The following is a 27,358-nucleotide window of genomic DNA, read 5'->3' on the forward strand; positions in this document are numbered from 1 at the left end:
ACAAAGCAAACACTTAAATGTTAGCTTTTATTATTTTTTTAACATCTTTATTGGAGTATAATTGCTTTATAATGGTGTGTTATTTTCTACTGTATAACGAAGTGAATCAGGTATACATAAACATATATCCCCATATCTCCTCTCTCTTGCATCTCCCTCCCACCCTCCCTATCCCACGCCTCTAGGTGGTCACAAAGCACCGACCTGATCTCCCAGTGCTATGTGGCTGCTTCCCACTAGCTATCTATTTTACATTTGGTGGTGTATATATGTCCATGCAACTCTCTCACTTTGTCCCAGCTTCCCCTTCCCCGTGTCCTCAACTCCATTCTCTACGTCTGCATCTTTATTCCTGTCCTTCCCCTAGGTTCTTCAGAACCTTATTTTTTAGATTCCATATATATGTGTTAGCATATGGTATTTGTTTTTCTCTTTCTGACTTCACTCTGTATGACAGTCTCGAGGTCCATCTACTTCACTACAAATAACTCAATTTCGTTTCCTTTTATGGCTGAGTAATATTCCATTGTATATATGTACCACATATTCTTTATCCATTCATCTGTCGATGGACACTTAGGTTGCTTCCATGTCCTGGTTATTGTAAATAGAGCTGCAATGAACATTGTGGTACATGACTCTTTTTGAATTATGGTTTTCTCAGGGTATATGCCCAGTAATGGGACTGCTGGGTTGTATGGTAGTTCTGATTTTAGTTTTTTAAGGAACCTCCATACTGTTCTCCATAGTGGCTGTATCAATTTACATTCCCACCAACAGTGCAAGAGGGTTCCCTTTTCTCCACACCCTCTCCAGCATTTATTGTTTCTAGATTTTTTGATGTTGGCCGTTCTGACTGGTGTGAGGTGATACCTCGTTGTAGTTTTGATTTGCATTTCTCTAATGATTAGTGATGTTGAGCATCCTTTCATGTGTTTGTTGGCAATCTGTATATCTTCTTTGGAGAAATGTCTACTTAGGTATTCTGCCCCTTTTTGGATTGGGTTGTTTGGTTTTTTGATATTGAGTTGCATGAACTGCTTGTATATTTTGGAGATTAATCCTTTGTCATTTGCTTCACTTGCAGATATTTCTCCCATTCCAAGGGTTGTCTATTCATCTTGTTTATGTTTTCCTTTGTTGTGCAAAAGCTTTTAAGTTTCATTAGGTCCCATTTGTTTATTTTTGTTTTTATTTCCATTTCTCTAGGAGGTGGGTCAAAAAGGATCTTGCTGTGATTTATGTCATAGAGTGTTCTGCCTATGTTTTCCTCTAAGAGTTTTATAGTGTCTGGCCTTACATTTAGGTCTTATATCCATTTTGAGTTTATTTTTGTGTATGGTGTTAGGGAGTGTTCTAATTTCATTGTTTTACATGTAGCTGTCCAGTTTTCCCAGCACCACTTATTGAAGAGGCTGTCTTTTCTCCACTGTATATTCTTGCCTCCTTTATCAAAAATAAGGTGACCATATGTGTGTGGGTTTATCTCTGGGCTTTCTATCCTGTTTCATTGATCTATATTTCTGTTCTTGTGCTAGTACCATGCTGTCTTGATTACTGTAACTTTGTAGTATAGTCTGAAGTCTGGGAGCCTGATTCCTCCAGGTCCATTTTTCGTTCTCAAGATTGCTTTGGCTATTCGGGGTCTTTTGTGTTTCCATACAATTGTGAAATTTTTTGTTCTAGTTCTGTGGAAAATGCCATTGGTAGTTTGATAGGGATTGCATTGAATCTATAGATTGCTTTGAGTAGTATAGTCATTTTCAAAATGTTGATTCTTCCAATCTAAGAACATGGTATATATCTCTCCATCTGTTTGTATCATCTTTAATATCTTTCATCAGTGCCTTATAGTTTTCTGCATACAGGTCTTTTGTCTCCTTAGGTAGGTTTATTCCTAGGTATTTTATTCTTTTTGTTGCAGTGGTAAATGGAGTGGTCCCTTAATTTCTCTTTAAGATTTTTCATCATTAGTGTATAGGAATGTGAGAGATTTCTGTGCATTAATTTTGTATCCTGCTACTTTACCAAATTCATTGATTAGCTCTAGTTTTCTGGTGGCATCTTTAGGATTCTCTGTGTATAGTATCATGTCATCTGCAAACAGTGACAGTTTTACTTCTTGTTTTCAGAATTGGATTCCTTTTATTTCTTTTTCTTCTCTGATTGCTGTGGCTAAAGCTTCCAAAACTGTGTTGAATAATAGTGGTGAGAGTGGGCAACCTTGTCTTGTTCCTCATCTTAGAGGAAATGCTTTCAGTTTTTCACCATTGGGAACGATGTTGACTGTGGTTTTGTCATATATGGCCTTTATTATGTTGAGGTAGGTTCCCTCTGTGCCTACTTTCCAGAGAGTTTCTATCATAAACGGGTGTTGAATTTTTTTGAAAGCTTTTTCTGTGTCTATTGAGATGATCATATGGTTTTTCTCCTTCAATTTGTTAATATGGTTTATCACTTGATTAATTTGCATATATTGAGGAATCCTTGCATTCCTGGGATAAACCCCACATGATCATGGTGTATGATCCTTTTAATGTGCTGTTGGATTCTGTTTGCTAGTATTTTGTTGAGGATTTTTGCATCTATGTTCATCAGTGATATTGGCCTGTAGTTTTCTTTCTTTGTGACATCTTTGTCTGGGTTTGGTATCACGGTGATGGTGGCCTCATAGAATGAGTTTGGGAGTGTTCCTCCCTCTGCTATATTTTGGAAGAGTTTGAGAAGGGTGGGTGTTAGCTCTTCTCTAAATGTTTGATAGAATTCACCTGTGAGTCCCTCTGGTCCTGGACTTTTGTTTGTTGGAAGATTTTTAATGACAGTGTCAATTTCAGTGCTTGTGGTTGGTTTGTTTATTTTTTCTATTTCTTCCTGGTTCAGTCTCAGGAGGTTGTGCTTTTCTAAGAATTTGTCCAATTCTTCCAGGTTATCCATTTTATTGGCATGTATTTGTTTGTAGTAATCTCTCATGATCCTTTGTATTTATGCAGTGTCAGTTGTTGCTTCTTCTTTTTCATTTCTTATTCTATTGACTTGAGTTGTCTCCCTTTTTTTCTTGATTGGTCTGGCTAGTGGTTTATCAATTTTCTTTATCTTCTCAAAGAATCAGATTTTAGTTTTATTGATCTTAGCTGTTGTTTCCTTCATTTCTTTTTCATTTATTTCTGAACTGATCTTTATGATTTCCTTTCTTCTGCTAACGTTGGGGTTTTTTGGTTCCTCTTTCTCTAATTGCTTCAGGTGTAAGTTTAGGTTGTGTATTTGAGATTTTTCTTGTTTCTTGAGGTAGTATTGTATTGCTATTAACGTCACTCTTAGAACTGCTATTGCTGCATCCCATAAGTTTTCGGTCGTTGTGTTTTCATTGTCATTTGTTTCTAGGTATTTTTTAATTTCCTCCTTGATCTCTTGGTTATGTAGTAGCGTATTGTTTAGCCTGCATGTATCTGTATTTTTCACAGATATTTTTCCTGTAATTGATATCTAGTCTCATAGCGTTGTGGTCAGAAAAGATACTTTATACGATTTCCATTTTCTTAAATTTACCAACGCTTGATTTGTGACCCAAGATATGATCTATGCTGGAAAATGTTCCATGAGCACTTAGGAAGAAAGTGTATTCTGTTGTTTTTGGATGGAATGTCCTGTAAATATTAATTAAGTCCATCTTGTTTAATGTATCATTTAAAGCTTGTGTTTTTGGATGATCTGTCCATTGGTTAAATTAGGGTGTTAAAGTCCCCTACTATGATTATGTTACTGTCAATTTCCCCTTTATGGCTGTTAGTATTTGCCTTATGTATTGAGGTGCTCCTATGTTGGGTGCATAAATATTTAGAATTGTTATATCTTCTTCATGGATCGATCCCTTGATCATTATGTAGTGTCCTTCTTTGTCTCTTGTAATAGTCTTTATTTTAAAGTCTATTTTGTCTGATATGAGAATTGCTACTCCAGATTTCTTCTGATTTCCATTTGCATGGAATATCTTCTTCCATCCCCTCACTTTCAGTCTGTATGTGTCTCTAGGTCTGAAGTGGGTCTCTTGTAGACAGCATATATGTGGGTCTTGTTTTTGTACCCGTTCAGCCAGTCTACGTCTTTTGGTGGGAGCATTTAATCCATTTACATTTAAGGTAATTATCAATATGTATGTTCCTATTACCATTTTCTTAATTGTTTTGGGTTTGTTGTTGTAGGTGTTTTCCTTCTCTTGTGTTTCCTGCCTAGAGAAGTTCCTTTAGCATTTGTTGTAAAGCTGGTTTGGTGGTGCTGAATTCTCTTAGCTTTTGCTTGTCCGTAAAGGTTTTAATTTCTCCATCGAATCTGAATGAGATCCTTGCTGGGTAAAGTAATCTCGGTTGTAGGTTTTTCTCTTTTATCACTCTCAATATGTCCAGCTACTCCCTTCTGTCTTGCAGTTTCTGCTGAAAGATCAGCTGTTAACCTTATGAGGATTCCCTTGTATGTTATTTGTTGCTTTTCCCTTGCTGCTTTTTATATTTTTTCTTTGTATTTAAGTTTTGATAGTTTGATTAATGTGTGTCTTGGCACGTTTCTCCTTGGATTTATCCTGTATGGGACTCTCTGTGCTTCCTGGACTTGATTGGCTGTCTCCTTTCCCATATTAGGGATGTTTTCAACTATAGTCTCTTCAAATATTTTCTCTGTCCCTTTTTTTTCTCTTCTTCTTCTGGGACACCTATAATTCGAATGTTGGTGCATTTAATGTTGTCCCAGAAGTCTCTGAGACTGTCCTCAGTTCTTTACATTCTTTTTTCTTTATTTGTTCTGCAGTAGTTATTTCCACTATTTTATCTTCCAGGTCACTTATCTGTTCTTCTTCCTCAGTTATTCTGCTATTGACATCCTTCTAGAGAATTTTTAATTCCAATTATTGTGTTGTTCATCATTGTTTGTTGGCTCTTTAGTTCTTCTAGTTCCTTGTTTAATGTTTCTTGTATTTTCTCCATTCTGTTTCCAAGGTTTTGAATCATCTTTACTATCATTACTCTTCATTTGTTTGGTCTGGTGGGTGTTTACTTTGCTCCTTCATCTGCTGTGTATTTCTCTGTCTTCTTATTTTGCTTAACTTACTGTGTTTGGGGTCTCCTTTTCTCAGACTGCAGGTTCTTAGTTCCCTTTGTTTTTGGTGTCTGCCCCCAGTGGGTAAGGTTGGTTCAGTGGGTTGTGTAGGCTTCCTTGTGGAGGGGACTGGTGCCTGTGTTCTGGTGGATGAGGCTGGATCTTGTCTTTCTGGTGTGCAGGTCCACGTCTGGTGGTGTGTTTTGGGGTGTCTGTAGCCTTATTATGATTTTAGGCAGCCTCTCTGCTAATGGATGGGGCTGTGTTCCTGTCTTGCTAGCTGTTTGGCATAGGGTGTCCAGCAGTGTAGCTTGCTGGTCATTGAGTGGAGCTGGGTGTTAGCGTTGAGATGGAGATCTCTGGGAGAGCTTTCACCATTTGATACTGCGTGGGGCCGGGAGGTCTCTGGTGAACCAATGTCCTGAACTCGGCTCTCCCACCTCTGAGGCACAGCCTTGACGCCTGGCGGGAGCACCAAGAGCCTGGTATCCACACGGCTCAGAAGAAAAGGGAGGGAGGGAGGAAGGAAGGATGGAAAGGGGGGTGAGGGAGGGAGGGAGGGAAGGAGGGAGGGAAAAAAGAATAAAATAAAGTTATTAAAATAAAAAATATATTATTAAAAATAAAAAAGTAATTCAAAAAAAGAAAGAAGAGAGCAACCAAATGAAAAAACAAATCCACCAGTGATAACAAGTGCTAAAAACTATAGTAAAACACAAACAAACAAAAAAACGGACAGACAGAACCCTAGGACAAATTGTAAAGGCAAAGCTATACAGATAAAATCACAGAAGGAAGCGTACACATACACACTCACAAAAGGAGAAAAAGGAAAAATATATATATTTTTTTAAAAAAGGAAGAGAGTGGGGCTTCCCTGGTGGCGCAGTGGTTGAGAATCCGCCTGACGATGCAGGGGATATGGGTTCGTGCCCCGGTCCGGGAAGATCCCACATGCCGCGGAGCGGCTGGGCCCGTGAGCCATGGCCGCTGAGCCTGCGCATCCGGAGCCTGTGCCCCGCAACGGGAGAGGCCACAACAGTGAGAGGCCCGCATACCACAAAAAAAAAAAAAGGAAGAGAGCAACCAAATCAATAAACAAATCTACCAATTATAATAAGCTCTAAATACTAAACTAAGGTAAACATAAAATCAGAAACAAATTAGATGCAGAAAGCAAACCCCAAGTCTACAGTTGTTCCCAAAGTCCACCCCCTCAATTTGGGGATGATTCGTTGTCTATTCAGGTATTCCACAGATGCAGGGTACATCACGTTGACTGTGGAGATTTAATCCGCTGCTCTTGAGGCTGCTGGGAGAGAGTTCCCTTTCTCTTCTTTGTTCGCACAGCTCCTGCGGTTCACCTTTGGATTTGGCCCCGCCTCTGCATGTAGGTTGTCTGAGGGCATCTGTTCTTTGCTCAGACAGGATGGAGTTAAAAGTAGCAGCTGATTAGGGGGCTCTGGCTCACTCAGGCCGGGGGAGGGAGGTGTGCAGAATGTGGGGCGAGCCTTCATCGGCAGAGGCCGGAGTGACCTTGCACCAGCCTGACACACGCTGTGCGTTCTCCTGGGGAAGTTGTCCCTGGATCACGGGACCCTGGCAGTGGCAGCTGCACAGTCTCCGGGAGGGGAGGTGTGGATAATGACCTGTGCTTGCACACAGGCTTCTTGGTGGCTGTAGCAGCAGTCTTAGCGTTTCATGCCCATCTCTGGTGTCCGCACTGGTAGCCGTGGCTCACGCCCGTCTCTGGAGCTCATTTAGGCGGTGCTCTGAATCCCCTCTTGTGTGCCCCGAAAGCATGGTCTCTTGCCTGGTCTCTTGCCTCTTACGCAAGTCCAGACTTTTTCTCAGATTCCCTTCCACCTAGCTGTGGCACACTAGCCCCCTCAGGCTGTGTTCACGCAGCCAACCCCAGTCCTCTCGCTGGGATCTGACCTCTGAAGAAGCTGGAGCCTCAGCTCCCAGCCCCTGCCCGTCTCGGCAGGTAAGCAGACAAGCCTCTCGGGCTGGTGAGTGCTGGTCGGCACTGATCCTCTGTGCGGGAATCTCTCTGCTTTGCCCTCCGCACAGCTGTGGCTGCGCTGTCCTCCGTGGCTCTGAAGCTTCCCCCCTCTGCCACCTGCAGTCTCCGCCAGTGAAGGGGCTGCCTAGTGTGTGTTGAAACTTTTCCTACTTCACAGCTCCCTCCCAGAGGTGCAGGTCCCGTCCCTATTCTTTTGTCTCTGTTTTTTCTTTTTTCTTTTGCCCTACCCAGGTATGTGGGGAGTTTCTTGCCTTTTGGGAAGTCTGAGGTCTTCTGCCAGCATTCAGTAGGTGTTCTGTAGGAGCTGTTCCTCATGTAGATGTATTTTTTATGTATTTGTGAGGAGGAAGGTGATCTCCACGTCTTACTCCTCCCCCATCTTGAAGCTATCTCTCTAGCTTTTATTATTATAGACCAGGGGCTGGAAAGCTTTTTCTTTAAAGGGCCAGACAGTAAATATTTTAGACTTTGAGGACCATACAGTCTCTGTCACAACTACTCAACTCTGCCTTTACAGAGTGAAAGCAGCCATAGGCTAACAGATGCATGTGACTATGTTCTGATAAAACTGTTTATAAAAAGAGACATGGACTATATAGTTTGTTGACGCGTGTTCTAGAGAAATAGACTTAACAAATGAAACACGGCATGAATATATCAAGAATCAGTACAGGTCTTCTGGGAAATGGATTATCAATAGGATTTAGGTTGGTATAAACTTCCGTTTATAACCCCAGACATTACACTTAAAAGTCTCAGTGTTGAAATTGTTCTGCTCAGATATTTTATAATAAAAATCTCAGCTACTAGGAACCATCAAAAATAAACATTTCTAGATCCATAAAAGCACTTTAATAGAGAGCACCCTAAAATATACTATTCCTTGCCTTCTTAAAAACAGTATATAAAAAATAATCTTTTTTTAAAAAAGGAAACCTTTTTTATTACATCTTCTGACTTTGTGGGTCAGGAATTAGGGCAGGGCTCAGATGGGTGATTCTTAGGCTCCACATGGTGTCAACTGCGGTCAGTCACTAAGTACTTTTCACCTGGTCGGGAAGGTCCAAGATGGCTTCAATGACATGTCTGGTGTTTTGGCAGAGGCAGATGGAAGGCTGGGCTCAGCTGGGACTGTGGACTAGAGCTCCTACACCTGGCTTCTCTAGCATGCTAACCATTTTTTTAAATTGATATGACTTTGTCGTTAAATATCTCAGTTCCTGTAGTACTGTGATCCCGTCAGCCTTTGCTGAGGTTTGTGGGGCTGTTGCTTGCACTCCCCAGACCACTGTCTTTCAGTCTGCTTTTTTCTTTTTGGGCTTCATAAGCCAATTCTTAGCTGTGGTCTGGAGCAGTGCATTTGCTGGGTAGGTGACATCTTCCTGTAGTGGGCACTTAATTTGCCATGTGAAGGTACCCTTCTGGGCACAGCTAAATGATATTTAAGAAACTTAAAATACTCCTTAAAAGAAGAAGCAAATTCCTGCAATATGCAACAAAATGGATGAACCTGGAGGACATGATACTGAGTGAATTAAGCCAATCGCAGAAGGACAAATACTGTATGATTCCATTTATATGAGGAATCTAAAATAGTCAAACTCATAGAAGCAGAGAGTAGAATGGTGGTTGCCAGGAGTTTGGGAGTGGGGGAAATGGAGAGTTGCTACTCAGTGGGTAAAAAGTTTTAGTTATGCAGGATGAATAAGTTCTGGAGATCTGCTGTATGACATCATACCTATAGTTTACAATGCTGTATTGTACACTTAACAGTTTATTAAAAGATTATATCTCATGTTAAGTATTTTTACCACAATTTAAAAAAAATATGACTTAGGAGCTAATACCATTTGAAAAAAAAGGCAGTAAAATATCAGAACTTAAAGTGTTTTTCTTCTGCTTATTTTACTGCTTATTTTCTCTTCCCCATATTCTTGATAAAACAGTAAATGTTGGGAGGACAGAATATAGGGACAGGCCAGGGACTAGGAAGGGATAAGTTCAATGGTGATTCCAGTTGGAAGAGGGGCTAGTAAGACTTGACTTGAAGGTGTGTTTGCACAATAACCACCCTAGTTTTGTTTTAATGATGTTTATTTGGAGTAACTTATGATGGGGAGGCTAAAGCTCCCCAAGCTATGCTTTGTACAACTATGCAGGTTTAGGGGGTCATGTACACCCCACCCCACCTGCCATTCTCCCACTTGACCAGTCTTTGGAGTCTCTGGAATGGCCTTTTCACTTACTTATATTACCCATTGCCTGTTGACAGTTACAGCTCCAAGATCATATTTTTTTTAGCCTGGATGCCTTTGTATCTTTTTAACATATTTATATTAAATAAAGCTCTCTGACCCTTTACTGGAGATGGGGTAATAGTACCTACCTCAAAGTGTTGTGGAAATGCTGTAAAGTGCTCAGAAAACATCAGCCATTATTGTCATCTGATAACCATCTTCCAAACTTCCTGTTTCAGAAACTGATTCAGCAGTACAGAAAGAACATAGAAACCAGACACCTGCTCCATCTGCAGCTCAAACTTCCGCTCCTTCTAAGTACCACCGAAGTCGATCTGGGGGAGCCAGGGATGAACGATACCGATCAGGTGAGAGGGAACTGAAAATTACCAGTGGAACAGTTTTTACTAACTGTAGTGTGAACTGTATATCCTGAGATATATGTTTGTTTTATTTTTTTTTCCCTTGAAGTGCCAACAGGTGTATATTAATTAGTACCTGTTACGTGCCAGGTATAGTAGATACTCTTATTTGCTGGGGATACAGCCCCAAATAAGACATTTCTGCCCTCAAGGGCAGAAGAGGAGCCAGGCAAGTACAAAGGCACTGTGAATAAATAAGAAGGCAGAGGGCTAGGGTCTCATGGGATGGTACTGGGAGAACTCGGTAGGCTCTGTTTGAAGAGACATGTCCTTCTGAGTTTGCCAGAGCTGTTGATTAGCCTCTTGACTGAGGAAGCTGGAACAAAAACTCAACAGTGAAATTTCAGATTGGTAAATTCTTAAACTTTATTTCTTCTCACCCAGGAAAAACCCATGCGAAAGGAAAAGGTGATGTGCTGTGGCTGGCAGCGGGGGCATGCTCCTGCCGCACCATATCCAGCACTGATGAGCAAAAATGAGTCACAGACCCTCAGGGGGACGTGTGGCAGAGTGAGCTCATCCCATGCCCACCTACTGTCCACTGCACTAGGATAGTCTCTGCAGCATGTTTATTGTTTTAAGAACTAGCAGAATTAAGCCAGAATACTAACTGGAATGTTATTTTACTTTCGCCAGATTTTTGTCTCCCTTATACCAGCCAAGGTTACCTTATCCTTTTCTTGAATTGAAAAACAGGGTGTATATCAGCCCTCTCAGAAACTGCTTTAGAGAAAACGAGGAAAAGGACATGGTTATCTTGTGAGCTGATATTATTAGATAATCTTGTGAGCTGATATTATTAGGTATATATTTTCACACACTGGAAGGAAGGAAGGAATGAGAAGTGTTCAATCAGAAAGATGGAGGTTGTATGCCACAACAGAATTTCCCCTTGTACCAAACCTGGTGTTGAGTGATCAGAGGAAGCTTTCTCAGAGAATAAAACATCCGAACTATGTCATGGCAGCCAGACAGAGTTAGGGAAATAGCATCAGAGAGTAAACCTGAAAGTAGTTCATTATAACTGAAACTTAGAAAGCAAGGGCCCAGAGCGAGGTGGGAGATGAGGCTAGAAAGATGATCAGAGACCAGACCTTGAGGAATCTTGAATACCATTGAAGGATTTTCAGCAGAGCAGTAACACAGATATGTAATCTGTTCTAGTAGCTTGCACCAGCTGCACAGGGCCTAACATACATAAGAGGTAAATAAATATTTTGGAGAAAGGAAGGAATAAAAGTAGTATTAGTTAGGGAATGGATTAGAGGGAGGTAAGGAGGCTAGATTTGGAAAAACATATCAGGAGCTCCTGTTTGTCACCAAGACCCCAGCCCGATTTCCCAGCACCTGGTGTTGCTTTTAGAGGCTGGGGCTCAGGTACAGCAGCAGCAGGTTCTAACCAGTCCAGAAGGGCTCTAGCCTCTACAGCTCTCATCCCTGGCCTTCTGGGAAGATTTTTTGTTGTTGTTTTAACTTAGACTCTCCCTTTGTTTTTACAGCAGATAACAAAAGGATTAGTAAGGAGCCCCAAAGAGGATTCTCTACACTCTATGTCCAAGCTGATCACATAGAGAAAAAAGGCTTTAGCCAGCTGATTCAATAGTGTAAGACTTTGATGTACACCTACCAAAACCCAGCTATCCATTTTTCCTTAATATCCTTATTTATTTATTTATTTATTTTGTTTATTTATTTATTTATTTATGGCTATGTAGGGTCTTTGTTGCTGCGTGCAGGCTTTTTCTAGTTGTGGTGAGCAGGGGCTACTCTTTGTTGCAGTGCACGGGCTTCTCATTGCGGTGGCTTCTCTCTTGCAGAGCACGGACTCTAGGCATGCGGGCATCAGTAGTTGTGGCTTACGGGCTCTAGAGCACGGGCTCAGTAGTTGTGATGCACAGGCTTAGTTGCTCCACGGCATGTGGGATCTTCCTGGACCAGGGATCAAACCCATGTTCCCTGCGTTGGCTGGCGGATTCCTTAACCACTGTGCCACCAGGGAAGCCCCACCTATCTTTTATACCAACTCTTTCAGATTTACCCCCAATATTAGAAAGTGTAGTCTGTGAATCAAACACTGGTTAGCAGACTGTGGTTAGGTGCAGGGGTATTGAAGAGGGTTTAATAGTTGGGTCTCAGATATTTGTCTCACTGGGACTTTTTTTTTTAGGGTAGTAGCGAGAAGAAGGCCAGAGAGGAGGTAAAGTAGGGAATAGAGGTGATTTTAAAACCCTGAAGATATTGAAAGTTATGAGACTTCTACAATACTGTCATGAGAGGGGAACATGAAAGAGGAGGCCTGCAAGCATGAATTTTGGCTAAAAATCACATTTTTCCATATGTTAGGATGTGCCCAACTAAATAACAAAGCAAAGCTGAGCACACGCCAAGAATTCTGGCTTCGGTGAGTAAGAAGAAACCAACAATAGCCGCAGAAGTAGAGCAAATAAGTTGTAGAAATCTATGGGACTGGAACTTCGCCTCTTTGCCACTCCATTCATAGGAAGGGTTATGTTTACATGCCACATGCAAAAATAGCTTAAGAATGGAGGGTATGTTTAGAAAAAATTACAGCCATTCAGATTAAAGTGATGGGTACACAGAAAGGGTTTAATATTGATTTCAGTGAGTGTAACTTGAAAATCCTCTCTTATTTGGTGGAGGCTTATTAATACCTACAACATTTCAACTAATCATAATCAAATCTAAATAGACTTAGTGTTTCATGTTTCAGACATGGTGTAAAGAGCTTTTATTTATTCAGAGTTTAGATTATCTGCCCTTATTCTGTTCTTTGTGCTTAGCCAAGAGGGTCTGACACTTCAAGTACACTAATTTAGTACCTCCTTTACATGATACACTTGTCTACACACATGTGTTATGGTCACAAGTGTAGAAAATACACAGTCAGTGCCTGAGATGGAAAGTCGCTCTGACAACTTCTTTAATGTTAATCTTTTGAGCCATTAGCCACCTCAAACAAAACAACAAAAACAATAAAAGGACTTTAAAGGAACAGTTGTATCACCTTATTCAGCTCAAACGTTAGTGCTGGAAAGTGAAACCCAGCTTTCTGGTGCTCCTGGCAGAGATGTCCAAAGTCAGCCACGTCTGGGGACTGAACTTCGGAAGTGATTTCTCTATCAAAGATCAAGGTGAATTGTATACTGCTGAATGAGTCAAATCCAGTTACAAGAGCTGCCTGTTCTTATCGATAAAAAGGCTTTGCTAACACAGGAACTGTGAACATCTCCTTTTGACACACGTGTATGGGCCAGGGCTTCTCATGTTAGGAAATAAACGGGTGGTTTGATTTGTTCTGTGGTCGATGTTAAGAATCCTTATGGCAGAGAAGCACATGCTCTGTAATTATTGCTTATCCAGATATCATGGGCCTTCTAAAGCTTGACTACTGTGAACAAGTCCCTAGTTTTCGCAGGTTTGCTCTCGCATGTTTCATGTCTCTTGCAGCAGTACTTTTGACTAAAAAGTATGAGCATTAAATGTGCCGTCTTTCTGTTGAGAAAGTGCTTTTTCTCAGTATAAGCGATTATTCATTGGTTTTCCAAGACAGCTAAGAACCATAGTTTCATCTAATACAAGAAGGACACTTTTCACATTCTAGCATACCTGAAAGCAGCATATCTTTTAAACTTTTTTTTTTTTTTTTTTTTTGGCTGTGCCATGTGTGTTGTGGGATCTTAGTTCCCTGACCAGGAATTGAACCTGGGCCCTCAGCAGTGAGAGCACAGAGTCCTAACCACTGGACTGCCAGGGAATTCCCTCAGGGTATCTTTTTTTTTTAATCCTGGAAGATATCTTTTATATAAGGTGGCATCATAGATTCAGTAAAAAGACAGTCTTGATTCAACTAAGTAAACCTCAGGGACACAAAAATAGTATAATAAATATAAATGCAGTATAAAATTATTTCAGAGGCAAAAGTAAGTTGGTACTGTGGCCTTAAAAGTAACAGCACAACAGTTTGGCACTATCTTTTAAACTTTAAGTATTCGTACACTTTGACCCAGAAATTCTCCTTCTAGGGATTTTCACCTACGTATGTACACAAAAATATATATATATGAAAATGTTTGTTATCGTATTGTTCATAATAAATACAATGATTAAATAAGTTATAATAGGTCCACACAATGGAATTCTGTGAAAGCTAGTTTAAAACTTCTGTGAAGGCTCGTGGAAAAACAATGAGGTTATTAGATTTATTTGTGCAGGTATGGAGAGATGTACAAAATACATTTTTAAGTAATAAATACAAGACAGTATGTAGCATATGATCTAAATTTTGAAAATATTAATACTAATAATTACATATATTATTATGTACACAGATACAGAAATCTGGAAAAATATATACCAAACTGTTGAGGTGGGATTATTTCTGGGAAGTGATGGGTCTAGGGAAAATTTTCACTGCAGCATTATATGTGTTTAGGTCTTTCCCCAATATGTATATTAATTTTTTCCAGGATTTTTGTTGTGGTAAAATACAAAATGCATATAACAAAATTTATGTATATTAATTTTAAACAAAAAATAACATTGTTTTCTTTTTTTAAATCGAGGTATAATTGACATATAACAAGACATTAGTTTCAGGTATATACCATAATGACTTAATATTTGTATGTATTATGAAGTGATCACCACAATAGGTTTCATTAACATCTGTCGCCTTTCATAGTTACAAAAATTTCTTTTTCTTGTGATGACAGCTTTTAAGACGTTCTCTCTTAGCAACTTTCAAATGAGCAATACAGTATTATTAACTATAGTCACCATCCCATCCCATGACTTATTTATTTTATAACTGGAAGTTTGTAAAAGATAGTTTTTAGGGTGATATCCCTGGATAAAATATTTAAAGCCTTACATCAGTTGTTCTTAGTGATTTTTACTTTAAGTGTGGATTCTTCTGACTTAATTCTGAGAGCTAAATGCAGCAATAACTACCTCTGTCACCTTGAGAACTTTCTTTCTCTGTGCAAATATGATCTCTGATATGGTGACATTTGCCAAGGTGGCTGCCACTGGCACACCAGGACCATTTTATTTCTTTAGTAATACACTTCCTCGTACCAAGGAAGATAAATTGAGTTCAGTTCAGTTAAGCAAGCATGTATTATAGACCTCCTATGAGTTGAGCACAGTTTAGATGCTAGAGAAACACAGATGAAAACACAGGACTCCTTTCTTAAACACAGGAATCCTTTATACAAGGTAGAGGCAGCATAGAAGAGGGGATGACAGGGGAAGGAGCCCCTGGGCACCAGGCACTGTCAACGGCAGGCTTCGTGGAGGTGGTGAAGTCTGAGCCATTTTGAAGAATGAATAACTGTTTGCTATATAGATATTCCAGGCTAAAGAAACATAATTTGTAAAGGCAGGGGAATGTGAAATGCAAAATTAAAATTTCACTGCTCCTCCCCACCAGCAGATAGAGTAGTGCCAAAATTAATGTGATATCCTAATGTTCCAGAAGTTAATAGTTGCTGCCTCTGCCATAATTAAAGATGTGAAAGTGATCAGTACCTTAGAAATTGGTAAAAATTGCATGACTACTAATTGGCTTACAGGTAATTCCTTGAACTCTACTTCTCTACTTAAACGACTCAACACACCCACACATCTGCCTTTCAATCTGTCCTCATCTATCTGTCTGTCTGTCTATAGTAGTGTCCTAGCAGGTAAGGGCACTTGGTGTCTGTTCTTCTCCTGGTCCTTAACGCCCAGCTGTGCCACTTATGTACCATGTCTTAACCACTTCATAACAACAAGCCAAGGATAGGAGCAGCTACTTAAAAAATGTAAAATAACATTTTCCACTTAACTTTTTGAGAAAGATGACAAAACATGGCCCAGTATTGTCCACAGACGTGGGGAAATGGACATTCTCTCATCTCGTTGGTAGAAGTGTTACTTCTTTTTTTTTCTTTTTTCTTTTTTTTTTTTGTGGTACGCGGGCCTCTCACTGTTGTGGCCTCTCACTGTTGTGGCCTCTCCCGTTGCAGAGCGCAGGCTCTGGACGCGCAGGCTCAGCGGCCATGGCTCACGGGGCCCAGCCGCTCCGCGGCATGTGGGATCTTCCCAGACCGAGGCACGAACCTGTGTTCCCTGCATCGGCAGGCGGACTCTCAACTACTGCGCCACCAGGGAAGCCCGTATTTCTTTTATTACTAATGAGACTGGACATTTTAGAATATGTTTATTTTCCATTTGTGCTGCCTCTGTAAACTACCTGTCCATTGCCTATGCTATTTTTTTCTAAGTTGGGTTCTTTTTTTTTTCTTATTTATTTGTAAGAGTTTTTCTAATCCTAGGGTTGCTCGCATTTAAATTTACTAGAGGTATTAACCAACACAGATAGACAAGAGAAATCAATTAGAGGTGTAAGAATTAGAAAAGAAGTGAAGCTGTATTTGCAGTTGGTATGATGATTCATTTTAAAAACCCAGGAGAATTGATGATAGAATTAATTTAATGAAATAATTTAGTCAAGTAGCAAGATCTGAAACTAGTATGGAAACCAGTAGCCTTCATATATGCAAACAATAACTGGTCAAAAGATATAATGGTAGAGCAAACCTCATTTACAAAAGCAATAAAGAAGATAAAGCATATTTAGGAATAAACTTCAGGACTGTGTAAAATCTTTATAAAGGAAACTTTAAAACACCCTGAATGACACAAAGTAGACATGATAAATGGAAAGGCATCCCTTGTTCTTAGATAGGATGATTCAACATCACAAAGATGTTAGGACTCCAAAAATTAGTTTATAAGTTTAATCCAGTTCCAATAAAAACACTATCAAATTTATTTATGGAGCTAGAAAAGATATTTTTGAAGTTCACTTGGAACAATAAACACGTAAGGATAGCTAGGAAACACCGAGAAAGAAAACCTACAAAATATTAAAACATACTCCAAAGACTGTATAATTAAAACAGTGCGGTATGGCATACAAATTGGCAGACAGACCATTGGAATAGAATAACAAGTTCAGAAATAGACCAAAGTACATCTGGGATTTATTATATGATAAAGATAGCATTGTGAATCATTTGGGTGAAAAAGTACTTTTTAGTAAACAATGCTAGGACAACTGGAAAAAGATGAAGTAAATCCATACCTCACACCATATACAAGCAAAAACTTCAAATGGATCAGAGATCTACAAGTAAAAAAGAAACCATATAAGTACCTAAAGAAAACATTAGTCAATTTTTAAATAATCTAAGCTTATGGAAAGCCTATGGGAAGGCTTTCTGAGACTCAAAATCGAGAAGTGATACAACGACACAAAAATTTTTTTACTAAGGTAAAAACACATAACATAAATTTACCCTCTTAAATTTTTTAAGTGTACATTATATTGTTAACCATACGCACATTATTGTACAATAGCTCTTTAGAACCTTTTCATCTTGCATGACCGAAACTTTATACCCATTAGCTCTGTTTCTCCCTCCCGCAGCCAACTACCATTCTACTTCCTACATCTATGAATTTGAGTACTTTAAATACTTCTTATAAGTGGTATATATATATTTTTGTGTGTGTGTGACTGGCTTATTTCACTTAGAATGTCAATGTTGTAGCATATGACAGGATTTTCTTCTTTTTTAAAACTGACTACTATTCTATTGTATGTATATACCACATTTTCTTTATTCATTCATCTACTTGTGAACATTTAGGTTGCTTCCACATCTTGGCTATTGTGAATATGCTGCAATGAACATGGTTGTGCAAATATCTCTTCAAGACCCTGCTTTCAGTTCTTTTGGATATATACCCCAAAAGTAGGATTGTTTTGGGTAGTTCTATTTTTAATTTTTTTGTGGAACCTCCATACTGTTTTCCATAACAACTGTAACATTACAGTCGCACCAAGAGTGCACAAAGGTTCCAATTTCTCCACCTCCCTGCCAACATTTGTGATTTTCTGTTTTTTTTGTTCTTTTTTAAAGTGGCCATTTTGTCTTCTTTGGAGAAATATCTGTTCAAGTCCCTTGCCCATTTAAAATTGGGTTATTTGAGATTTTGTTTTTGTTATTTAGTTATAGGAGTTCTTTACATATTCTACTTATTAACTCCTTATCGAGTATATGGTTTACAAATATGTTCTGTGATTCAATAGGTTGCCTTTTCACTCTGTTGTTTCCTTTGTTGTGCAGAAGTTTTAAAGTTTGGTGTAGTCCTATTTCTATTTTTTGCTTGGATGTCCAAGCAAATTATTACCCATTCCAAGGTCATGAAGTTTTTTCCCCTGTGTTTTCTTCTAGGAGTTTTATAGTTTCAGGTCTTATGTTTAGGTCTTTAATTCATTTTGATTAATTTTTGTATATGGTGAAAGATAAGGGTCCAACTTCATTCTTTTACATATGGATATTCCAGTTTCTCCAGCACCATTTGTTTCTATCAAGACTATTGTTTCCCTGTTGTATAGTCTTGACACCCTTGTTGAAGACCGTTTGACCATATACACCAAGGTAATTTCTGGGCTCTCCATTCTGTTCCATTGTTCTACATATCTGTCTTGATGCCAATATCATGGTCTTGGTTACTGTAACTTTGTAATATGTTTTGAAATCAGGAAGGGTGAAGCCTTTAGCTTTGTTTTTCTTTCTCAAGATTGTTTTGGCTATTTGGAGTCTTTTGAGATTCCATATGCATTTGGGAATTTTGGTTTTTTATTTCTTCAAAAAGTGCCATTGGGATTTTGATAGAAATTGCATTAAATCTCTAGATTGCTTTGGGTAATATGGACATATTAACAATATTAAGTCTTCTAACCCATGAACATGGGATGTCTTTCCATTTATTTTTGTCTCCTTTTATTTCTTTCATCAATGTTTCATAGCATATACATCTTTCACCTTGGTTATGTTTATTCCTAAGTGTTTTATTCTTTTTGATGCTATTGTAAATAAGATTTTTTTTTACTTTTCAGATGATTTGTTTTTATTGTTCAGAAATACAGCTGATTTTTGTGTGTTGATTTTCTATCCTGCAATTGCTGAATTTATTAGTTCTAACAGTTTTTTTTATTCCTAAAAGTTTTATAGTGAGATCTTAAGGGTTTCCTACATATAACATCATGTCCTTCACAAACAGAAACAGTTTTACTTCTTCTTTTCCAATTTGATTGCATTTTATTTCTTTTTCTTACCTAATTGTTCTGGCTATGATGTCCAGTACTGTGTTGAAAGAGTGTGAGAGTGGGCATCCTTGCCTTATTCCTGATCTTAGGAGGAAAAGCTTTCAGCTTTTCACTATTGAATATGATGTTGACTGTGGGCTTTTCATTTATGATCATTATCTTGAGCTAATTTCCTTCTGTTCCTGGTTTGTGGCATGCTTTTATCATGAAAGGATGTTAATTTTGTCCAACGCTTTTTCTCCATCTGTTGAGATGATCATATGAGTTTTGTCCTTTGTTCTATTAGAGTTTTACAGTTATTGAGTTGAATTTGTTCACATTTGTTGAATCAGCTTAGGTATGGTATGTACGGTCTTTTTAATGGTCATGCTGTATGCTCCTTTTCATGTGCTGTTGAATTTGGTTTGTTAGTATTTTGTTCAGGATTTTTGCATTAATATTCAGGGATATTGGTGTGTAGTTTTCTTTTCTTGTAGTATCTTTGCCTGGCTTTGGTATCAGGATAAGGCTGACCTTATAAAATGAATTTGGAAATGTTCCCTCCTCTTCGGGTTTTTGGAAGAGTTTGAGAAGAATTGGTATTAATTCTTCTTAAAGTGTTTTGTAGAATTCTCCAGTGAGACCTGGGCTTTTCTTTATTGGAAGGTTTTTGATTACAGAGTCAGTCTCCTTATTAGTAATCGGTCTGTTCCAATCTTCTGTTTCTTCATGATTTAATCTTGGTAGGTTATATATTTTCTAGGGACTTGTCCATTTCTTTTAGGTTATCCAATTTATGGTGCATAATTATTCAGTGTCTTATAATCTTTTTTATTTCTTTTTTTTTTTTTTTTTTTTTTTCATTATGCGGGCCTCTCACCGTTGTGGCCTCTCCCGTTGCGGAGCACAGGCTCCGGATGCGCAGGCTCAGCGGCCACGGCTCACGGGCCCAGCCGCTCCGCGGCACGTGGGATCTTCCCGGACCGGGGCACGAACCCGCGTCCCCTGCATCGGCAGGCGGACTCGCAACCACTGCGCCACCGGGGAAGCCCTCTTTTTTATTTCTATGGCATCCGTTGTAATATTTCCTCTTTCATTTCTGATTTTAGTTATTGTCTTCTCTTTTCTTAATCTAGCTAAAATTTTGTCAACTTTGTTCATCTTTTCAAAAAATTAACTCTTATTTTTGTTGATTGTTTTCAATTTTTTTTTAATTCTCTGTTTTGTTTATTTCTACTCAAATCCTTGTTATTTCCTCCTTTAGCTAACTTTGGTTTTAGTTTGGTCTTTTTTGAGTTCCTGCAGTTGTGCATTTAGGTTGCTAATTTGAAATCTTCCATAAATTTTTTTTTTTTTTTTTTTTTTGTGGTACGCGGGCCTCTCACTGTTGTGGCCTCTCCCATTGCGGAGCACAGGCTCCGGACGCACAGGCTCAGCGGCCATGGCTCATGGGCCCAGCCGCTCTGCGGCATGTGGGATCTTCCCGGATCGGGGCACGAACCCGTGTCCCCTGCATCGGCAGGCGGATTCTCAACCACTGCGCCACCCGGGAAGCCCCCTAAATTTTTTTATAAAAAAACATTTGCGTGGCAGTAAACCACTGCAAACAATATCAAAAGACAAATGACAAACTGAAAGAAAATATTTCTAACATATCTCAGAGATAAAGGGCTAATATTCTTTATATATGAAAAACTTTTAAAAGTCAAGGGAAAATAAACTGAGAATCCCAATGGAAAAATGGTAAAGTGACATGAACATTCACTTCACCTTCAAACAAACAAATATTAAATGGCTCTAAAATCCTCTGTAAAGATGTTTAATCTCACTAATGATAAAAGAGGCGCAAATTTAAAGTATTCTGAGGGAATTTCCCTGGCAGTCCAGTGGTTAGGATACTCCATGCTTCCACTGCAGGGGGCATGGGTTCGATCCCCGGTTGGGGAGCTAAGATCTTGCATGCCGCACAGCACAGCCAAAAAAACAAAAAATAAAATAAAGTAGTACCATTTCTCAGCCACTGAACTGGTAACAGTGAAAAGGTAGATAACACACTCTGAAGGTGAGGCTATGGGGAAACAGGCACACCTATACATTGCTGATAGTACTACAACATGACAAAGCTCTTTCAGAGGGGAATTTGGCAAGATGTAACAAAATTTAAAATGTATTCCATTTTTGATTTAGGAGTCTCACTTTTAAGAGTTTATCCTGAAGATATATTGTCATCAGTCTAAAAATACATTTGCACAAGGCTGTTGTATCATTATTTGTAATTGTAAAATATTGGAAACACTTACATGCCCACACATAGGATAGTAGTAGAATAAACTGTGGTATACAACGGAGTGCTATCTATGCTGCTTTAAAGAATGAAAAAGATCTCTAGTAGCTGATACAGAATGAATTTCAGGATATATTGTTAAGTGAAAAAAAGCATAGTGCAAAAATGTATATATTGTCTGTCATACAGGGTGAAGTAAGTCAGAAGGAGAAAAACAAATACCGTATGCTAACCACATATATGTGGAATCTAAGAAAAAAATGTCATGAAGAGACTAGGGGTGGGACGGGAATAAAACACAGACCTACTAGAGCATGGACTTGAGGATATGGGGATGGGGAAAGGTAAGCTGTGATGAAGTGAGAGAGTGGCATGGACATATATACACTACCAAACGTAGGGTGGATAGCTAGTGGGAAGCAGCCACATGGCACAGGGAGGTCAGCTAGGTGGTTTGTGACCACCTAGAGGGGTGGGATAAGGAGGGTGGGAGGGAGGGAGATGCAAGAGGGAAGAGATATGGGAACATATGTATATGTATAACTGATGCACTTTGTTGTAAAGCAGAAACTAACACACCATTGTAAAGCAATTATACTCCAATTAAAGATGTTTGGGAAAAAAAAGTATATATTGTATGCTACCTTTTGTGTATGAAAGACCAGGGATATGAGAAAATATGGTTATTTGTTGCAAAAAGAAATATAGGCAGGATAAATCAATAAGGAGATTGGTTACCTATAGAGAAGGTGGAATTGGGGTAGAAGTGGTTATTGGGGGTAGTGACACATCTTTAAGTTTACCTTTTGGTATAGTTTTGACTTTTGGAACCATGTTAATTAAAGAAAAACTGTATCTTTACTCACACTATTCCTGACATCTAGTGTGTGGGTTTTCCACACTGAGCAATTCTCTAGTTCTCTGCAGACACCAACTAAGTATCCTACAATTTAATTCAATTTTGACGTTAGCTACCTGGAGTTAGTGCAGACCCCACAGGCTCATTCCCACAAGACTCTCCCCACCTTTAGACGCCAATCACAAGTACAGATTTTCCTCAACTTAAAATGAGGTTACATCCCAACAAACCTATCGTAAGTTGAAAATATTGTAAGTTGAAATGCATTTAATACATCTAACCTACCAAACGTCATAGCTTAGCCTGATCTGCCTTAAACGTGCTCAGAGCACTTATGTTAGCCTGCAGTTGGACAAATGGAATGGCTGTATGGTTACAGAATCGTTATAAGTGTATCAGTTGTTTACCTTTGTGATCTTGTAGCTTGCTGCCACTGCCTAGCATCACAAGAGAGAATCATACCCAGGAAAAGATAATTCGGAATTTGAAGTATGGTTTCTATTGAATGCATATTGCTTTTATACTGTTGTAAAGTAAAAAAATCGTAAGTTGAATTATCATAAGTTGGGGACTGTTTGTAGTGGGTGCCCACATTACCCATACTTCTGTCAATCGTGGCTACCTATGAAGATTCCCACAACCCCCTCCTCAGGTTTGATTATTTGTTATAACGGCTCACTGAACCCGGGGAAATACTTTACTTAATGTTACCAGTTTAAAGGATACAAATGATCAGCCAGATAAAGAGGTACATAGGGCAAGGTCCAGAAGGGTCCCAAACCCAAGAGCTTCCATCACTGTGGAGTTTAGGGTACACCACCCTGCTGGCACGAGGATGTGTTTAACAACCGAGAAGCTCTCCAAACCCCTTACTTCAGGGTTTTTTATGAAGGCTCCATTACCTAGGCATGCTTGACTAAACAATTGGCCATTGGTGATTAGCTCAATCCCAAGTCCCTTTCCTCTCCCCAGAGGATGGAGCGTGGGGCTGAAAGTTCTAAGCTTCTAATCATGACAGAGTCTGTCTGGTGACCAGCCCCCACCCTGAAGCGATCCAGGAGCCCACCAAGAGTTGCCTCATTAGAGCAAAAGACATTCCTGTCACTCGGGAAATTACAGGGTTTTAGGAGCTCAGTGTCAGGAACCCAGGCAGAGACCAAATGTATATTTCTTATTGTGTCACATAATGTTTAATCCACACTTTGGAAAGGACCTGTGGAATACAAAGAAAAACAAATGAACCTAACAGTATTACTCAACAGAGTAATATAACCACCAGAGGGGGGAGGGGTAAGTACTAACCCAAATAGCTTTTTTTTTTTTTTTAAATATTTATTTATCTTTGGCTGCATTGGGTCTCCATTGCTGCACGTGGGCTTTCTCTAGTTGCGGTGAGCGGGGGCTACTCTTCATTGAGCTGTGCGGGCTTCTCATTGCAGTGGCTTCTCTTGTTGTGGAGCACAGGCTCTAGGTGCGCAGGCTTCAGAAGTCATGGCTGTGGACTCTAGAGCACAGGCTCAGTAGTTGTGGTGCATGGGCTTAGTTGCTCTGCAGCATGTGGGATCTTCCCAGACCAGGGCTCGAACCTGTGTTCCCTGCGTTGGCAGGCAGATTCTTAACTACTGCACCACCAGGGAAGCCCCCCAAATAGGTTTTTGAACACAGTACTTTAATTTAGTCTAAAGACAGAAAGAACTCAAACAAATATTGAACTCTAGTTAGATTTATCTTTCATAGGAATTTTGAAACTACTTTCAAAATTGTGGCATTGAATGAATGAGTAAAATATATCGATTATGGTGTGAACCAGGTGTTTTACTGTTAGAGAAGGGAGTTTACAAATGGAAAGGGGAAGATTGGAATGAATTCTGTGGTGTTGAATTGGAATTGTAGGTATTAATATGAGCTCATGGTTTTTAATATAGATGAAAATAGATATAGATACATATGTGTGTATATTGGTTTATGTTTATATTCCTTTATCCACTGAAAGGGCTTAGAAGAAAGACGCCAATAGCAGTGAGCACTCCTAGTTGTAGGATCTTGGTTTCTAAATACCATTCTTCACTAAGAGGAGCCAGAGCTCCTTGGAGAAATGTATAATTCCAGTGCTGGAGCAGGGAACATACCAGATGAGCATGGATCATCTTGTACCACGAAACAAAGAACGTTCAAAGTGACCAGAATACATCAAAAGGACATAAGAAGTGGTTTGAAGGGGCTTCTGTTGGCCAAAGCTGGGATATATGAGCATCAAAATAAGTAACAATAGTAACAGACTAGTCATGGAATAAAATGAGAATTGATAGGTCCAAATATAAATAAATAAATGGTGATATAAATAAATAGTGGAGAAAGGAAAGCTTTTTCTTGTAAGAGAATATCAACTAATAGATCCAGAAGGAATGATGGAGTTATGAAACCACCATTTTGTAACCATTATAATAATTGATTCAGGCAAGAATTATCAATGGATGCTGAAACTAATGGGTGACAGTTTAAGGAAGTATGTAACATTTACATAGTATCAAAAATATTCACCCATAAATTATTTATTAATTACACAAAGGAAAGAATAGTAATTTACAGTAGATTAACTTAGCAGACACCATCTTAACTAAGTAAAGTCATTATTACCAGTAACAGGGCAGATGCATCTTGATATCTTGTTTCAGGAAGATACATTACTTTTGTGGTATTCCTGCCTTAAATGCATAACCTGAATCTAATTATGAGGAAATATCAACAAATCAAAATTAAGGGATATTCTACAGTGTAACTAGTCTGTACAAAAATGTCAAGGTAGGGACTTCCCTGGTGGCGCAGTGGTTAAGAATCTGCCTGCCGATGCAGGGACACGGGTTCGAGCCCTGGTCCGGGAAGATTCCCACATGCCCCGGAGCAACTAAGCCCGCGTGCCTAGAGCCCGTGCTCCCCAACAAGAGAAGCCACCGCAAGGAGAAGCCCACGCACCACAACGAAGAGTAGCCCCCGCTCGCCGCAACTAGAGAAAGCCTGTGCGCAACAATGAAGACCCAACACGGCCAAAGATATATAAATAAATAAATTTTAAAAAAAAAAATGTCAAGGTATAATACAAGACAAAAGTTGAGAAACTGTTACACATTATAGGCTGATAAAGAGACATGACAGGGCTTCCCTGGTGGCGCAGTGGTTGAGAGTCCACCTGCCAATGCAGGGGACGCGGGTTCATGTCCCGGTCCGGGAGGATCCCACATACCGCGGAGCAGCTGGGCCCGTGAGCCGTGGCCGCTGAGCCTGCGCGTCCGGAGCCTGTGTTCCGCAACGGGAGAGGCCACAGCAGTGAGAGGCCCGCGTACCAAAAAAAAAAAAAAGAGACATGACAACTAAATGTAATGTGTGATTCTGTATAGTGTCCTGGATCAGGAAAAAAAGGGGAAAATTGTAGCTGACATTATTGGGACAGTTGACTAACTTGGAATATGGGTTGTGGGTTAGATAATAGTTTGTATCAATTTTGAATTTCTGGATTTTGAGAAATGCACTGTGGCTGTATAAGAAAAAAATCCTTCTTCTTAGGAAATACGTCTCAGCAGTTGTTGGAATTAATCCTAAAGGAATAGGATTAGACATATGTGCTGAGATGAAAATACTGAATTATTCTTGTGGATAGTTGTATGAGTAGTAGCAAAAATTTGGAAACACAGTTATTTAAATAAATCATGGCACATTTACACAGTGAAATATTACACAGCCCTTTAAAATTATATTTTAGATCTGCATTTACATAGAAAGATGTTTCTAGTTATATTAGCGAAGGTTTTTGGGTTGCATGAAATAGGATAACTCAGTCTAGCTTAAATGGCTGGGGTAGTTTATAGAAGCAAAGGAACAGCTGAGAAATCCCTAGGAAAGGAGAGACAGCTCTGGGGATCTCAACCTTGAAGTTCAAGAACTTTCCTTGTTTCTAGGGCACTGCCATTCAAGTGACTCCACTCTAGGAGCTGTGGTTTCTTGATTCAGAGTTTCAAGTCCCCCCTCTCCCCAAAACGATCTGATTGGTCCAGCGCTTACAAGGGACAGGCCTTTAAAGGTCATTTGCTTATGTAGATTGGGCTCATTCCTTGAGAATAGGAAATCATAGTGATCCAGGAAGCCACCTCAGATGTTATCTACCTCAGTAGGATTTTATAAGAGTTAAAAAATCAAAGCACAGTACAAAATACTGTGTATGGTATGATCCTATTTTGTACAAGTGTAGAATGAGTTTTGGGATGGGAGTGAAGAATCAGGAGTTCTGCCTGGATATGCTATTTTGTGATTCCTATTAGACATTCAAGTGGAGAGCTGAATTCTTTTTTGGCCAGAATGGCAAACAAGTACCATCAGCCCTTATATTTTCTAGATCAAAATCAGCCCTTCTTTTCCTGTAGTATAGAACTGAGGAGTCTCAACCCCTTTCAGACAGCTAAGCAAATCCTAAGTTTGAAGAACAGAGAGTGTCCTGTAGGCACCTGCACAGCATGCATTCCGTTCAGAGCGCCTGGCCCAGATCCATGTTAGACTTTTCCTCTCTCTTCACCCCCACCCCCATCTCCATCAGCTCCTTCTCTGCTGTGTTAAGCAGTCTCATTATCATTCTCGGCTTCATTTTCCTCCCCTGTAAATTATCCTTGACTACTTCTTTTGTCTCTTTTTCATATTCATTTTTGTTATAATGCAAATGATAAATAAAAGTCACCTAAACATCCCTTTTTAACGATTGAGGCAGTGATAGTTCAGCTCACAGAAGTAAACACTTTGAGAACCAGGACCTAATAAATGCAAATGTTTAATCTTTCAGATATCCACACAGAAGCAGTTCAGGCTGCACTGGCGAAGCATAAAGAACAGAAAATGGCTTTGCCCATGCCAACCAAAAGGCGGTCCACATTTGTCCAGTCTCCTGCGGATGCCTGCACACCTCCCGGTAGGTTTATCAGAAGCTTTCTGTCTGACAGTTACTACTTTGATGTTTCTCAAATGACTTCTGCTTTTTCTTTTCTGAGGTAGGAGCCAAAACTCTTCTGTCATCAGAGGTGTATGAGAGTACACACTGAAGGTGACAGGTTTTGATTGTTGCATCATAAACCACACACAAAAGAGAGGCCTCAAGAGTAAAGCTATTTTAAAAAAAATTTCCTTCTGAGTTTTCAGCATTTCCTTGCTGTAATCTCCAAATGCATGTAGTCCTAAATAAATAAAGCCAAAGCTTAGGGTCTAAAAAATATCCTTCTGTGGTTAAATATAATAGTTATTCA

At 39.4% G+C, this 27,358-nt stretch overlaps 1 protein-coding gene across 5 annotated transcripts in view; it reads left to right on the forward strand.

Moving 5' to 3' along the window:
- Nucleotides 1-27,358, forward strand: part of DIP2B (disco interacting protein 2 homolog B) — a 249,703-nt gene that overhangs the window by 134,916 nt on the left and 87,429 nt on the right. For all 5 annotated transcript variants that reach the window (XM_059082762.2, XM_067009274.1, XM_067009273.1 and 2 more), the window contains 2 exons: nucleotides 9,588-9,716; nucleotides 26,902-27,027. In XM_059082762.2, coding sequence (XP_058938745.1) covers nucleotides 9,588-9,716; nucleotides 26,902-27,027 — 255 coding nt within the window. The remainder of the gene's footprint in view (nucleotides 1-9,587; nucleotides 9,717-26,901; nucleotides 27,028-27,358) is intronic.

The sequence above is a fragment of the Kogia breviceps genome, chromosome 12 (genome assembly GCF_026419965.1).
Source record: "Kogia breviceps isolate mKogBre1 chromosome 12, mKogBre1 haplotype 1, whole genome shotgun sequence".
NCBI classification, from domain to species: Eukaryota; Metazoa; Chordata; class Mammalia; order Artiodactyla; family Physeteridae; genus Kogia; species Kogia breviceps.